At 39.8% G+C, this 16,025-nt stretch overlaps 1 protein-coding gene across 2 annotated transcripts in view; it reads left to right on the top strand.

The window, feature by feature from the left end:
• Positions 1-16,025, top strand: part of LOC147269485 (CUB and sushi domain-containing protein 1-like) — a 406,566-nt gene that overhangs the window by 187,535 nt on the left and 203,006 nt on the right. For both annotated transcript variants that reach the window (XM_086185701.1, XM_086185692.1), the window contains exons 4-5: positions 14,037-14,231; positions 15,140-15,347. In XM_086185701.1, coding sequence (XP_086041827.1) covers positions 14,037-14,231; positions 15,140-15,347 — 403 coding nt within the window. The remainder of the gene's footprint in view (positions 1-14,036; positions 14,232-15,139; positions 15,348-16,025) is intronic.

Below are 16,025 nucleotides of genomic sequence, written 5' to 3'. Positions count from 1 at the left end.
CACAAAAAACACACACATTAGTGTATGAATACTAAGACAGAGACAGAAGAAAATATGAATCAACTCACTAGAGGACATTAAACAGAGGAACAGACTTAAAGATATACTACGATAAATACACAGCCCTACCCATACTGTTCACATAAACACAGCGAGAGACATTTATTCATACATATATGTTGTATATGAAAGTGCACACACACACACACACACACACACACACACACACACACACACACACACACACACATCCATCCTCATCCATTCATTTTGTGTAGTGAGTTGACAGATGTAAATGTGCCCAGAGGACAGCATGACTAAATGAAGATGCATTAGACTGTGTGTGTGTGTGTGTGTGTGTGTGTGTGTGTGTGTGTGTGTATCAGGGACAGAGGTGCAACAGGGAAGATTAATGTCTTTTTAAATATTGGAGCAATGAACACTTGTATTCCAATTGTATTAATCAGTTCTATGAGCCATTCTCACGGCCGAGTTTTTGACTTGTCAAAGCAGGAAAAGCACAGGTGTAAACAATAACATTACCGGAAGCTCCTGCCCATTGATTGTCTGTCCTGGTAAGCCACATCAGTGGGTGAGCATAGACAATAGGTGTCCATTGACGTCGGTGTCCCCGGGGACACACCCCCTCAGTCAGACTGATTCAACACTGAGCAGCTAAACATGATGCATTGTGGCTGCTGTGAATACAGGAAACGCTGAAAGTGGGATTAAAAACAAATGATGATCTGAGGCTGGGCTCAACAGTGATAGATTTAATTTACAGACTAACCTAGAATTAAGGGTATATTTAGATTTCATCAACAAAACTGAAACTAAAAAAAAGCAGAATTACAGTACAACTCATTACTGAAATGACTAGAATGTGACTAAATTGACTGTTATTTTCTTAGAAGACTAAAACTAAATAAATATCCCTTGCCCAAAAAACCCTCAAGAGATGAATTATAGCTTATATTTAAATTTTTATTTACTTAAACAGGACTAAAATGGCTGTCCATATTCTTCTACTTCAATATGACTAAAAGGAGGAAAATTACTTATAAGGACCATTGACTTGGATTTAAACTGAGACAAAATCAAAAATGGTTTCCAAAATTATATTTTAGCCATAGCTACGCACTGACAGAGCCTATGGAAAAACAAAATCTATGTGAGCATCAATTTTCCAAAATGTATCAGCCAGCCATAGTGAATTTTCACTAAGATTATTTAACCTTCGGACCATTGGCCAAACATTAACACCTTTCAAAGCTTTAACAATTTGACAAAATGCATCATCATCTAATAGGCCTACAGTGAAAGTGTTGGCTGCCAATAAGCTGCTGGTTATATGATACAATAGCAGATAACATTAGTGGCAAACTCTGTAGAAACAGAGAAAGGCCATATTTGTAATTAATATTTTAATACTGTTATCATGTTATAATGGATAAATGGTCTCATTATCACCAAAAAACAGACGTTATCACAAGATAACAGGGTCACCATCCCATTACAATGAGCTAATGAGTTAATTATCTCATTATAACCAGATAATTAACCCATTATCACAAGAAAACTTCATTTAAAATGTAATACAAGATTACAAGCACGGCGTTTCATAGCTTCCGTACCAATCTGATCGTGTGTCAATTTCTTTTTAGTATCAGCTGTTATCCACTTATCCACAAACACTGCTAAGGCGATGCTTTCTCTTCCCTTAAACATTATTTGTTCCCACAACATACATTACATAAATTATGGTTACAATATTTAGATGTAAACACTTTCACATTGCCTCTATTATAGCCAATCCAAAACCGCTTAGATGTGTTATTGTGTTTGTTTGCGTTCAACAATCATTTGTCAGTTGCTGAGATATCTAGTGGATTTGACCACACACACACACACACACACACACACACACACACACACACACACACACACACACACACACACACACATACACACACTTCTAAAAAGTCACACACCAGCTCCCTCTCAGTCAACACAGATGTCACTGACACAGCACAACCTGTTGAAAAAGAAACTCAGAGGCTCAAATTGGATGTTTGTGTGTGTGTGTGTGTGTGTGTACGCACACACACACACACACACACACACACACACACACATAGAAATACAAGTGTATGGGATGAACCCACAGGAAGGAAGCCTGTGTGTTTTTGTCTCCTCTGATGGACCACCGCTTCAGGGCAGGCCATTCTCACTGTGGACACTGAGGCCCAGGTCAGGGTTTTCACAGTCCTGCTTGCAGGAATGGAAAGGGAGAACCGCATGTGTTGGCTGTGTTCTTTTTAGAGGAAGGACAAGAGAAAGCTGTGATGGGAGAGTGATAAGGAACAATGGGAATAGATGAGGTGTTAGAGATCTTGAGGATTTCTGGTTGATTTAATACTACTTTATCTTCCTCGCTCCTTTTCCTCAGCACTGCTTGTTATATTTAAGTATATTTCCCATCTTATACTGCTACTACAGAGAGCCCATTGAGCCTTAAGCAAAGTTTATAACATTGAATTTTTGTTTGCTGACTATTTGTTCATGGCAATATTTGTGGTGCTCTTACACTATTTCATTTCAGTCAGGTTTTTTTTTCTTTTTTTCAATTGTGGTGCACAATGAAACGACTGGTTCCCTTTATTAACTTGACAGTTCAGAGTGGTTTTATCAGGAGATCACACATGAAGGCATTTTCCGGTAAATGATAAAATATGGACTTTTACAATTAAGAAATACAGTTTGTATACCTCACACAAATCAGAATAACTTAAGTCCTGAAGCTGTGTGATGTTCCATTGGTACTAGAGGCACTCAGTTTTTAAAAGCTAAAATATATCTCTACTTTTATTCAGAAGAAAAAAACAAAACAATGACCTCATCGGCTAACCAAAACGTAAAGTAGTTACTGATGCTGTAGTGCTTCTAAGACATTAGTGTACTATAGGCCTTCTGAATTTTATTTTATTTTTTATTCTTTTTAGCTTTGGACTAGAAACTTCATATCTGCAGTGTCTCATAAAAGTCTTGGAATCTAACATTAAAATTTTGGGAAGATAGCTGCACTTAATTACAAATTAATGCAGAGCTGTCCCAGATCTAAAAATTTACAAATGCAAATAATACGTTAGTGCACATGTTCTTTTTTAGAGGGAATAATTGTGGATGTATTTCATGTTGTGTTTTACAGAGGTTGACTGATGTTTCCCCAGTTTGTCCCCTGCAGCACTCTGTAGCCTCAGGCTCGGTCACTGTTTCCATAGCAACCACTGGCCTGGAGCACATTTCCCAAAAGTATCATTGTGGTATTATTTTTGCACAATACATAGCAAATTTTGGGAAAAATACAATTTCACCAAACTTTTTTTGTTGGATCAAACAAATTTAACTGCTATCATCCATGGCGGCATCTCTTTGGCCCTTAGAAGACTCCATGGAGTCTTGATGTTCCTCCGGTCACCATCATCTGACAGAGTAAATAAAAGCACTGCATCAGACCCCCACACCCTGATCTGCAGGTGGTCACAACCACGAGGCTCTGACTATTCACAGCATCTCTGTGCCAGACTGGTATTATAGAATCAATTATCATGGTCCATTTATTCCAATGGTGCCTATCTTAAACAGTCAAATATTATACTCTCAGTGAAAATGAAAGTTAGCCATTGCTTGAATTAAAATTAATCACTAGGACATCTTAACTTTACTAAGCTGTCTCGTCTGCACTGTTTAACTGCTTTTAATAATTCAATGTAAGTCAGTTTTCAACAGCCTAATTGAAACAACTCTAAATTGGTAATTACAGACCCCAGATGTACTTATAGCCAACTTCAGCCAGCACTTGGCAGCCTGCTGGTAACCCACTGCTGAGAACCTTGGACTATTATTGATCTGAATCTTTTTCCTGAGCTTCAGATTAAAAGGCAGATCTATTTTTTCCCCTCCTCCTTTGATAATTTCATGCTTTAAGTGGCACTCACTGTAAAACTACCTTAACCACAACAGCCTAATGAAACCCTCTGGACTTTATGCAAAACAAAGCATACGTTATTCCCTCACGTGTCAAACCAACTAGGAAACATGACGGTGTTGCTTTTTTTATCAGAGGGTTAAGAAGAAGAGGAAGTCTTTATGATCGTTCACAAGCAAAATATCCTCTGTATTTTACGAATCCTCTCTGGAGCTGGGCACCCGTGGGAGTATTAACTCCCCAACATACATGTCTTTGATGGTGGGGAAAACCGGAGCACCCTCAGGAAAACCATAGAGAACAAGGGAGAACAGGGAGAACACGCATACTCCACATAGGAAGGATTTGCCAGGATGTAAGGCAAGATTGCTGTCATGCCATGTTGCAACATTTGTACAATTCAAAATCCTAAGAGTCCAACAATGTTGGTTTCCCTTGTGTTCAGCTTAACCCTATCTGGGCCTTCTGGTGGACGAACATGGTTAATCTTACCAAGCTTTTTGTGAATGAGCCTCATGGATGGGTTGAACATTTCATTTGACTTAGCAGTCATAATAGTGATAGTAATAATAATCTACAATATATTTATAGTACATAAATGGAAGAAATTGCAATAAGTAAAGATCACTTCTATTTTCACCCCAATCCCACCTGGTGAGTACAGGCCAAGAGTCTCAGCTTGTTTACTGTTTTTATGAAAATGACCTCATAACCACTGATCTGAGATCTGAGATTGTTATGAGTGGTCTGGGATCTCATCAGGAGAGATGGGGATCACCTGAGTTGGTGTGAATGCTCCTGCTGAAAGGGAGCTCTGAGCCTTCACTCTGTATCTCCAGTTTGAGTGACTGGTTTTGTTTGAGCTTTGGTTATTTGTATCTTTTTTTATTATTACATTCTACATTTACACACATTCACACACACCCATACATTGCAAACATTACTGATGAACTGACGTACATAGATAACTTTAGTTTTGCCTCATAACATAAATCTATATTTTCTAGTATTTTGTCATGTGTGTGACATGTTTGAGGAAACTCTGGTATAAAAGAGAGCAGCAGCATTGTCTCATGTGTAGACTGGTCCCATGGTGGAGGTAATAAATATGAAACCCTGACATATTTGAGATGTTACGTGTTACTGCATTGCATAAATATGACAACTTACTCTTACTGCCAGACAGCCTCAGTAGCAGTCAAGTAGACTTTTTGTCCCTTCACTTTTCAGTTAGCAGGTAGATTGTTGGCGAGAGTGTCCTTGAATTTATATTCACATCCCCATTTATCTCCCACACAGGAACTGCTTGAGCATTCAGGTTAACTCTGTAGCTGGCACATTTTGTGGAGCTGGATCATGGTCTCAGTTTTACCGGTCATGTACACGGTGCATCATGTGGGCGGAGCAGGGCTTTTTACCTGCTACACCGGCTCCATCTGTCTTGCCAGCAGGTGTGTGCCGGCCAGGTTCTCTGATGAGCTTCCTTTTTAGAGATTTAAAGTGGACTACACTGGATACTCCCGATGTTGATATTGTTATTTTTATATATCCTCAAAGACTTTAAAAGCTTCGCTGCATGTATATTGATGTTTTAACTGCAGGATACACATTAACTGATTTATTTATTTGAACGTGTAATGCAAAAACATTCCACAAACACTGTGCTGCCTCATGTAGCCTGTACTTTGAGTTATTGTCATGGTTTTACAGAGATTTGTCATGCAGGTGTGCACAGCTTCAGTGGTCAGCGGAGCAGCTTGAATGGAGTGTAATTGAAGAGTTCTGCTACGACAGCCATGTTGCCCTGTGCATGAGCCTGCTGTATTTCAGCAGGCTGCTGATGGCATCAGCACATGGGGTGGCTGGGCAGCTGTACATGAGAGATTTCAACCTTGCACCACAGACATTGCAGGCCTTTGTGTCGTGTTTCCTTAAGCTGAGCCGGTGGAAACAGTTTTCTTTCTTGATGGAGGGCATGTTTGAGAGAGCATCCTCTTCTTCCTTTAAGAACACACATTAAGTGTTCCTCAGATGTGTGCTGTGCTCCACAGAAGGCGGTGTTCGCTCATGAGCAGTGAGCAAACTATCAAAAAGCAACAACAAAAAAAATCTTCTCCCACTTTGATCTGGAACTACCTTGATGAGAAGAGGGAATGCATTTTCAACCATATTTTAGGCGTATAAACACCTTTAGGCCAGCTAGACATTGAAAGGAACTTGATGTGAAAAAGTTCACTAACCTATCTTCCAAAGCTGGATGCCCCCCCACTTCACAACTGATTCCGGCACCGCTGACATAATGCAACCATGGCGCTTTTAACTAAGCCTAGTATTTTAGCTAAAAAATGCTAATCTCACCCGTTTCATAAATAAATCAGCATACGTTCAAGAAATTTAATTTAGCTTGTATCAAAACATTCATTGCAAGCATTCATTGCGAAGATAAAAGACAGGGTTCCAACAAAGCTGGATATTTTGAGTTCAGATATTTGATTCCAGAATCTCCTGAGTTCAGTCAGTAAATCCGTTGGTATACAGCTGGTGAACCTGTGCCTGCTGTTTCGTATGGTTTGGGCCATCACAGCCTAGAGATGCTCAGTATCAACAACCAATATTTCTCAGTTCCATAGTGGAGCTGGAAAGGCTGCACAGAGCTGGTGTTTAACAGAGTGTAGCTGCTACAGTGATTACTCTGTTTAGCAGGTGATTGATGAGAAGCACTGCTGGAAATGTCACTTGCCCTGCTAATATATTTTCACCAAGGGAACATAGGAAAAGCAGTGTTAATACATTTTAATACGTTTACAGTGAAGGAGCAGAAAATAAATGTAACTTATAATGGGTTGGTGTTTTTTATTTTCTTTTTGGTGTTTTTTTTTTTTTTTTTTTCCCCAGCTAAATGTGTTTTAGGTCCCAGCTTCCAGCTGCAGAGCTGGATGTGGATAGACCGCCTGTTTTTAATGCAGTGGTTTGGGATGATGTATTCACACCGAAGTTTGAGTCCCTTGGTGTTTACACTGTAACTTATGACTCTACAAGCTCTGCTTCATTACGCTGTGGTTTATTCTATACTTTCGTCTGTGTAAAACAAAGTGTAGTCTGTACTCTGATTGCCCTCCTTCACTGGTGATCATTGGGAATTAATGCTGGAAACATAACTGGCTGGCACACTTGAAAGGAAAATTCAGCATCCAGTACTGTCAAGCAGAATTCAGATATGTTGCACTCATTATCTTGGACAGTGCAGTCACTGTTTGAGATAATAAACAGCTCGCTGTCCCAGAGCAATAAATGCAGTAAATGAAAGCTGATCTGTAACGTGATGGTGGCGTACAGTGTAGTATGCTGCATTGACGATGAACCACATCGACCAGGACATTGTTTGTCGAAACCTCCGTTTTTTGTGAAACGTTCACGAAAAAATCTGTTCCAAAAGTGCGCCGTGGTTCTCTGGCAAACACTTGCAAAGACAAAAACAAACCACCATTATCAAACAAATGTGTTTTGTTTTGCAAATACGTCTTGTTTTTAAAAAAAAAGTGTATCTTAAACAAAAAAAAATTATTGACAGAGAAGCCTCTTATGAGTTTGTGCCATGTTTGTGCTCATTTTCTCGTAAATGTTCCAAATAATTCTGATTCGGCAACAGCAGGTGGCGCTATGTGTTTTTGAAGACTTGGTCGTGTTGAGAAAATGTATGTTGGAAAAATAATGCATTCCTATTTTAATGGTGTTTTACTGTCCCAGTGACCTCACTCATTAAATTTTCTTACACACAATTTTGGTCTTCGAGACTGCAGGACTGTTTTAGCCCTCAGTTTAGTCTTACAGACAGGAAGCTTGATGGTTATTTGTAACTCCTTGCGACTGACATGTACTTTGTACCCCTTGCAAGACCTGTAAACATTTGAATGACAGCTGATGTTTGTATTGAGTAATAGAATATTTTTCAAACAGACTTTATTTCTTTGATAGTGGAAAGCTGATTCCATCCTCATCAAACATATCTATTATAGCTTGTTGCAGGTTTGTAGAATTTAGATTCTTTAAACTACATAATACAAGGGAAGAAGTTCTATTTTATAATGCTTCTTGGCAAATGTGAAGTCTCCATTAACCTCCTCATTTAAGGGCTGTGGTTACAAGTTATGGCCTATTTTAGGTTCATAGTATTAGGATCAATAAAATGCATAACAGACCCACATGTTGAAGGTAACTCTACCGAAGAGCCAGCCAGCATTCCTGGTTACTCTTTTTAAAGGGGCATTAGCCTCTTACCCTCAGCTCTGCGGTTTGGAGCAAAGGTGCCCCCTGAAGTGGGAATATCTCACTGTGATTAATGAGTCGCTGCAAGTGTTACGTGTGCTGTCGACACCTTAGAACAGGGGGTGTACTAAAGGCAGTGAGGGGCCCTGGTTCATCTGTGGGTGCTGGTCACAGTGGGCCAGGAGCCCCATTAGTGTTTGGTCGGTTAGAGTTGTTATGTACTATGTGTCAGTGAAGCTGTTAATACATTTACACCACGGGAGCACTGGCAGTGCTGGGGAGTCCATTTAGCTCAGGGGCTTTGGCATTTTTCCAACAGCAGCACCTCTACATCAAGAATCAAAGATCAAAGGAGGATGGCAATTGATGTTTTTTAATACATGTACACCATGGGAGTGAGTGGAGGTGTTAATGGATTATGGATTGCACCCATTGAGAGATGCTTTCAATATGAACTGGGGTCCCTGCAGAGCTGTACATGGGAGTGTGTGTGTGTGTGGGGGGGGGGGGGGGACTGAAAATGGAGATGCAAGGTAAAGATGTCTGCAGCATTTATGCTGAGGTGTTAAGAGTGAGGCCTTCTGTATTAAAGCTTGGACAATGCAAAATCTGTAGCTTTTTAAGAGTTTTTTTCAGTAGTTTAAAGTGGAACTGGCCAAAGCTTTCAGTGGAAAAGACAGAATTGTGACATACATTTCAATTTCTTTTTAAAGGTGTTGATTTTCTTTTTAATCCAACCTGTATTTGGAGCTAAGCAAAAAAAAAAAAAAAAAAAGAAGTTCTGCTTCTATCCTTGTTTTATTTATTTATATTGTTTTTTTTTTTTTTTTAAGTTGGTCCTCCAAAGTTTTAATCACTCTGAAGGATGAATTTTCCCAAACAGTTTTTTATATATCTGTCCAAGTCCCTGTTTGGCAACATGTGCTCACGCTCTTACATTTGTTCTGCTTCCGCTTGGTTTTAACTTTTCAACCCCACCCCCCTCCCTCCCTCCCCTGGGAAGCAAATATGAAACTGGTGATTTTTGCCAGGTATGAGGAGGTAGGTTTAACAGAACATCTGTTCCAGCTTTGACTCACGGGGAATTACATGCATTGGATGCAGACATAGTTTTCTCCAGTTATTTTGTTACTGTCAGTAAACTACGGGTCGCATTCCCGGTTCATTCACTCTCTTCAGTCACCCGTAAAAATGTTCATCATTGTTGAAACTCCATATTTTGTGGAATTGATTATTTTTAAATACATATTCTGCAATCATTATTTTGTCAGTCTCCGTGCATTCAGGTTCTATTTTCATTTTTGTAGAATTGCGCTATGCTCGTATGATGTCCAAAAAAAAAACAAAAAAAAAATCAAGTGATTTTTGTTTAATTAGTTTTTAAAGCCAATGGTGTAATCCATCTTCTGGTCTTCAACCTCTCCAGTAATGAACACCATGAAAAGTTTTTCCATCATCATCACTCTGAGCCGGCAATACGGGAGATTTACTAATGCGGAAGTGAACTGTAGTCTTGTGGAGTCTCTCATGAGGTCGCTGCATTAGCACCAGGTTATGCAAGTTGGCTTTTAACCAGGGGCAGCGACTTTAGTGCTGCTGTAACAGCAGGTTCAAAAAGCTTTGCTATTTCTAGTGGACGGTTAGCAAAAATGCATCACTACATATTTTTTTACCGTGACGACTGCAGGTAATGCAGAGGACCTCAGTCAGCGGGGACACCTTTTCTTTTTCTTTTTTCATCAGCAGCTCTTGTAGGAATCACTTTAGTTGGAGCCGGCTGAAAAGTAGCATTTTCTCCAGTCTAAACAAAATACGCTAAGAAAGGCAAACATGTCTAGATCTAGTTTATTGTTCGTCTTCACCTTATCTAGCCTAGGTCAATGAATTTTGTGGTATCATTTGTACTAATACATAAGCTATTACTGCGTAATAATAATAATAATAATAATGATAATAATAATAATTTATACAGAATCTAAAAATGGAGTAATCTGAATGTGATTAATGTATTTAGGGGAGAGGAAGAAGAAATTAGGATTAAACAGAGAATAGGATACTATTGCTGTCTGTGATTTCTGCAAGACACTAATAATTTATCAAAAACAAAAGCCTTTCTCGTCCCCCCTTCCTGTCTCCCTCACTTCCTCTTTCCTTCTGGCTTTTATTTCTCACTTCCTGCATCCTTAATTTGTTCTGTCCATCTTTATGCTGCCTTTTCAATCCTCGCTCTTTTGTCTGTCCCTTGACTGTCTATTCCCTCTTCTCACAGCGAACTGTCTTTTCTTAACCATGCTTTCATAACCTTATTCTTTCCTTTGTTTCACACACTTTTGGATATCACTATTAAAAAGTTTCTCTGGCCTGGAGTTCTTATAGGTATGCAGCCCAAAGGCTGTGAAGGGCCCAAAGGGACAAACACAAGAGAGGCTTCATCTGTCACTCTCGGACGACAAAGACACGCACACACACACACACACACACACACACGCACACACACACACACACATACACACACATGCACAATCAAGCGCACACACACACACACACAGGAATGTATAAAAGACATACACAGGACTAAGGACACGCACACGCACACTCAAGCACACACGCATACACATACACAGGAATGTATAAAAGACATACACAGGACTAAGGACACGCACACTCAAGCACACACACGCATACACATACACAGGAATGTATAAAAGACATACACAGGACTGAAGAATCTCAACAAGTGCATTGACAAATAAGCACGCACACACACACACACACACACACACACACACACACACACATACATACTTGTAACATTTAGTCCATTGATGATTGATAGCACAATAGGAAAAATAAACTGTGCAAAGCAGCATCAGCATCAAACCAGGCACTCCCCCTCTATAGCACATGTTTCATCATGATGCCAACCTGCAATGATTCATTTAGGCAGTCATCCAGTTCATTCCGTACCTCCACCTTTGCTGCGATGCAGTACATTTCTGGGATCTGCTGTCAATATGAGATGATGTGATGAAATTTCACACAATTGTTTACATATGTACAAACATGCAAATGCAAACAAAATATAGTTTGACCATGAACCAGTAAAGGTCCAATACAAAAGGATTACACAGTAAACAACTTCTCAGTGAATTAATAAGTGAACTTAAGTCACAGTGAATGTGGAAAGTCAAAATTAAGCACAGCGCTACTGCTCTTTTCTTCGTGCGGGTATGTTTTTGTGGAAAAAGGAGGTCAATGATTCTCTCTAACATATGCATCAAAGGAAGTACCTGTCTGTAATCCACCTCCTTGGGACAGATATACCAACTTAATTTGCAAGCATGACATTACTTGTTGAAAGTTCTAGGCTCTCCCTACACACATTTGTACAGGTTGCTTCTAATTTTGCTTCCGCAGTGTGTTTTCAGTGGTATTGCGCGATGGCATACCCTCTAAAATCTGCACTAATGAGACAATGAGTGGTGAGCACTGTTCACAGGACTGTTAATGAACGGATCCTTGCACGTGTTTTCTATTCTGGTTGATCTCGCATTATGACACTCTCTCCTTTTCAAATAACCCCACGTGAACTCAACATGAAAATACTGAGAATAATTACAATTATAAACAAAGCAGTCATTCACTCATAATCAATGTTATTAAACGCTACGGCATAAAGAAGGCAGCATTCATTTAAGCTTTGCCAAACGTGTGTAGCACTTATTAAAAACAAGGCCAACAAATCAAAGCATTGTGCACGCAGACAAAAACATTACTCTCTCGATGCATGACCTAAAACAATGATGATAAATGTTTGCAACATAATACGTGTAGTTTGAAAAGCTCTTATGACCCTCATTATATTCTGTCACATGATGTTTATTGGGTAACAACTGACCTATTAAAGTACCAGTACTGACCACAGTATATCCATTCTCTCCCCACAGGGATATATTATGGGATATGTTATCCCTCAATTTGAGTCATAACTTTGGACTCAACAACATTCCTCTTCAGGAGGGAGATGTCAACTGCCACATCTTGTCAAAGAGAAACTACAGATTTAACCACTTTATTCATACTCTCTCTCCCATCTGTCTGACATTAGCACTGCAGGCTATCTGCTAGTTTGCTAACCAAAGAGAAAACACTTCATACAATTTAACATTGCATGTCTGAAAAGAGATCAAATCTGGGTCAGAAGAACAGTCTCTCTTAGAGTCTGGGCAAAAAGGCAGCTGTCATTGATTATGTGATTGGCTGTTACTGGCATTACATCTAAACAAATAACATTCACTGTTTTGAATACTTCATCCCTCCATTAATTCTTTAAAATTTCTTCCCGAGACACTGGTCCAAATTAGGGAATACCTTTGTGTACCAGGCTGGCAAAAACATGTCAGCCTGGCGGACACAGGACTGCATGGTCATATAAGTGTGACTAATACCTTGGCTCAGGCACATGAGTCCTTTTATTCCCTCCTCTGTTTGTAGCTTCCCTTGCTCTCTCTGCCCATCCCTCAGTCCATGATGTAGAAATGGCTTTGAATTTGGTTGTGTCTCACCTTGTTAAAACAAAACGGGCGACATGTTTTCACGGAGGATGGCATGGTCATCAGAGTGTGAGTAACTTGCTTCTGATGCACGACTTAATACAGATAATAAGTCAATTAGATTAAATTATACACGTTTTGGGGCCACTGCAATTAGTTCACCTTTCTTTTCCTGTTTGGCCGGAGCATCTCTTTCCCCTGTGCTGTCTCTCCTCTTTTCTCACTCTCTCTCCTCTTTCTTCCTGTCTGTCTCTTTCTTTGTTCTCCTCTTCAGTCTTCGTTTCAGCTCCACCAATCCCATTTTCTATCTGTCCTAGTTCTCAGGGTCTCATGGTGAAGCTTTGTCTAATTACCATGCTAGCAGTTAATTGGAACAGCGTACACAAACATAAACTGACTGCCTGAATACCTCTTACATATAGACAGGCAGACACACACACTCACTCACTCACACTGGCCAGTTGGATACACATCACGTTACACACAAGTTAACATGCTCCAGTTGTACAAATACACATAACACACAGCATACACCAGGATTAGAAACTGGAGTTCATCCAAGTTGTACTCTAACTACTGTGTTTCTGCCCCTTCTGTGGCGCTAAGGCACGTTGGCCACAGTCGTGGATTGATTTTGGCCTAGTTATACCATGAGCTGCCTGTAGCTGTTCCCACTGCTGGGCTGTGTCATCTAAGACCTGGCAACAACTGATGCACATTGAAGAAAAACTGCTATCCACACACACACACGCACGCACACACACACACACACGCAAGCATACACACACTATATATGATACACTCACTCTGATTTGTCTTTTGGTTTTTATTAACTTACATTTCTAATGTTTGGCAACTATATATATATTTATATATGTGTGTGTGTGTATGTATGTATGTATATACATATATATATATATATATATATATATATATATATATATATATATATATATATACACACACACACACACACACACCGCCTCAGGCACGTTGTCTGTCTATATGTGTTGGCCCTGCGATGGACTGGCGACTTGTCCAGTGAATCCCACCTTTCGCCCAAAAGCGCCCCCACAACCCTTAACAGGATAAGTGGAAGAAAATGGATGGATGGATGGTTTATTTTAATAATATTTGTCTAATTTAATTGTGTGTGTGTAATGGTTAAAACTTGGCTTGAAGGTAATAAAATAATTTTCAAAATTCTGTCTTTTCCTTCTGTGTTCCAGTGCTGCCCAGCCATACATGCGGCACCCCTGGACTCATCCCAAATGGAGTCATTCATGGTGCACGGTACAACATGGGAGACAAGATCCGTTACAGCTGTGAGTCGGGTTTTGTACTGGAGGGACACAGTATCCTCACGTGCATTGTATCACCTGGCAGTGGAGCACAGTGGGACTTCCCATCACCGTTTTGTAGAGGTAAAAATGTCTTTCTTGTAATCAGATAGCTACCCTCTGTTGTATTCCTATAAATACTCAGCGACAGCATCTCTCTAATTGCTGGGGTCATGAGAACTGAAGGACCTTTACATGAGTTTGCTAGCTGGAGGGAAATGAGAAGCTCCTGTGTATTGATTACTTTTAAATCATAGCAAGGTGTAGCTCCAACTTTGTAACAAATCCTCGTATGAACCAGATGGAGCACAAAATCCTCAAGCAAAGCCCCTCTACTGGTTCATTAGTCTGCCAACACTAACAAATCTGTTCAGGTTTTCAGCATCAGGGCCAGGAGGTGGTTGAGCAGCTCCTTTCAGCTCTGCCCACTCTTAATTTCCCTTGTCTTTCAGGAACTTTAATGCAATCATTTGATTCCTATTTGCTTTACGATGATGTTTGTTCCATTGTTTTGTAGTATTTTCAGATTTTTTTTAATGAAACTTGTATGGAAAATTCACAGTTTGTTTTCATGAAAAAAAAATCATCAAAGCCATCCATCTGCTCTCCCAGTTGTCCAACCACCTTGACATCACACATTCCTCTTTATTCTCCTTCAGGCAGGCACATTATTTTGTAGAAGCTTCTGGTAGCCAACTCTTAACTTCACTATACAGTCATACATGATATACAATTGTTTATGCAGCAAAATGTCATTTTACAGTAATGCTGCTCATATCAGGAGAATTACTCATTAGCAGAAAGTAAAAGGAATCACATGCCAAAAAAATTGTTTGTCTATAAATGTGTGGCTATGACATTGTCAACCATACCCTGGAGAGTCACTGTAGCACCAAAGCACCAAAAAGTTGTTTTTTTTTTTTTCCAACTGTGAAAAATATTCAGCCGCTCTTCCTATTCATTCTTCTCTTCTCTCATTCATCTCTCTCTAGCTGAGGGAGCCTGTGGCGGCACATTACGAGGCACCGCAGGTTCAATAACCAGCCCTGGATACCCAGCAGAGTATGACAACAACCTGGACTGCACATGGTCAATCCTAGCTGAACCCGGCGACACCATAGCTCTCGTCTTCAACGACTTCCTATTAGAGGACAAATATGACTTCCTGGAAATCAGTGGCACGGAGGCGCCGAGCATATGGTGAGATTCATTTCTTGCACGGAGTATGTATTAACAATGTGCACATGGAGGTGCACCAATATCATCACCGACATAACAGAGTAGCATCTTTTTTTGTTTTGGTTTGTTTTGATATGAAAGGACCACAAACAAATGGAAGCAGAAAACAACGTGGCCTGTAAATTAGGTGGCGGCATATGACGCCACATTATTCTTCTCTAAGCTGACTTGTTTGCCTGAAAGAGAACAGCAGATGTTTTCACTGCAATTTTCTCCAACTTGTATTCTTTGAAGGGGGGCATTTAATATTAAAAGAGGACTAATGATGTTGTTGGGCAGCACTGATAAGATTACTGATGTCGTAGCTCCACAGGAGTTCTGTTGATTTTCCTGATATATTTAAATCCAACAGGGAAGGTGATACATTGTTGTTTTCTATCCTCTCTGCAGTTGTTGCATTTCAAAATTGTTGTACATTCCGTTCTTTCTTTTTTTTTTTTTTTAATATAATAGATGCTGTTGGGATTTATGTCTCTCAGAAGCGTGGATGTAATTTTGCAGGGGTGGTTGCAGCCTGTTGGTCAATCGTGAAGGGTTGTTGCTAGTTCAAGTCGGTGAAACTAGCGGACAAAACTAGAGGAGGGAAAAAAAAGTAGTTTGGGTTCCCTCCAACAGAGATACCTGAAAAGTCAGTTATTC

The sequence above is a fragment of the Aulostomus chinensis genome, chromosome 2 (genome assembly GCF_037954235.1).
Source record: "Aulostomus chinensis isolate RoL2024-O1b breed Wild chromosome 2, RoL_Achi_v1.0, whole genome shotgun sequence".
NCBI classification, from domain to species: Eukaryota; Metazoa; Chordata; class Actinopteri; order Syngnathiformes; family Aulostomidae; genus Aulostomus; species Aulostomus chinensis.
Note: the sequence above shows the minus strand (reverse complement) of the source record. Positions and strands in the feature narration are given on the sequence as shown.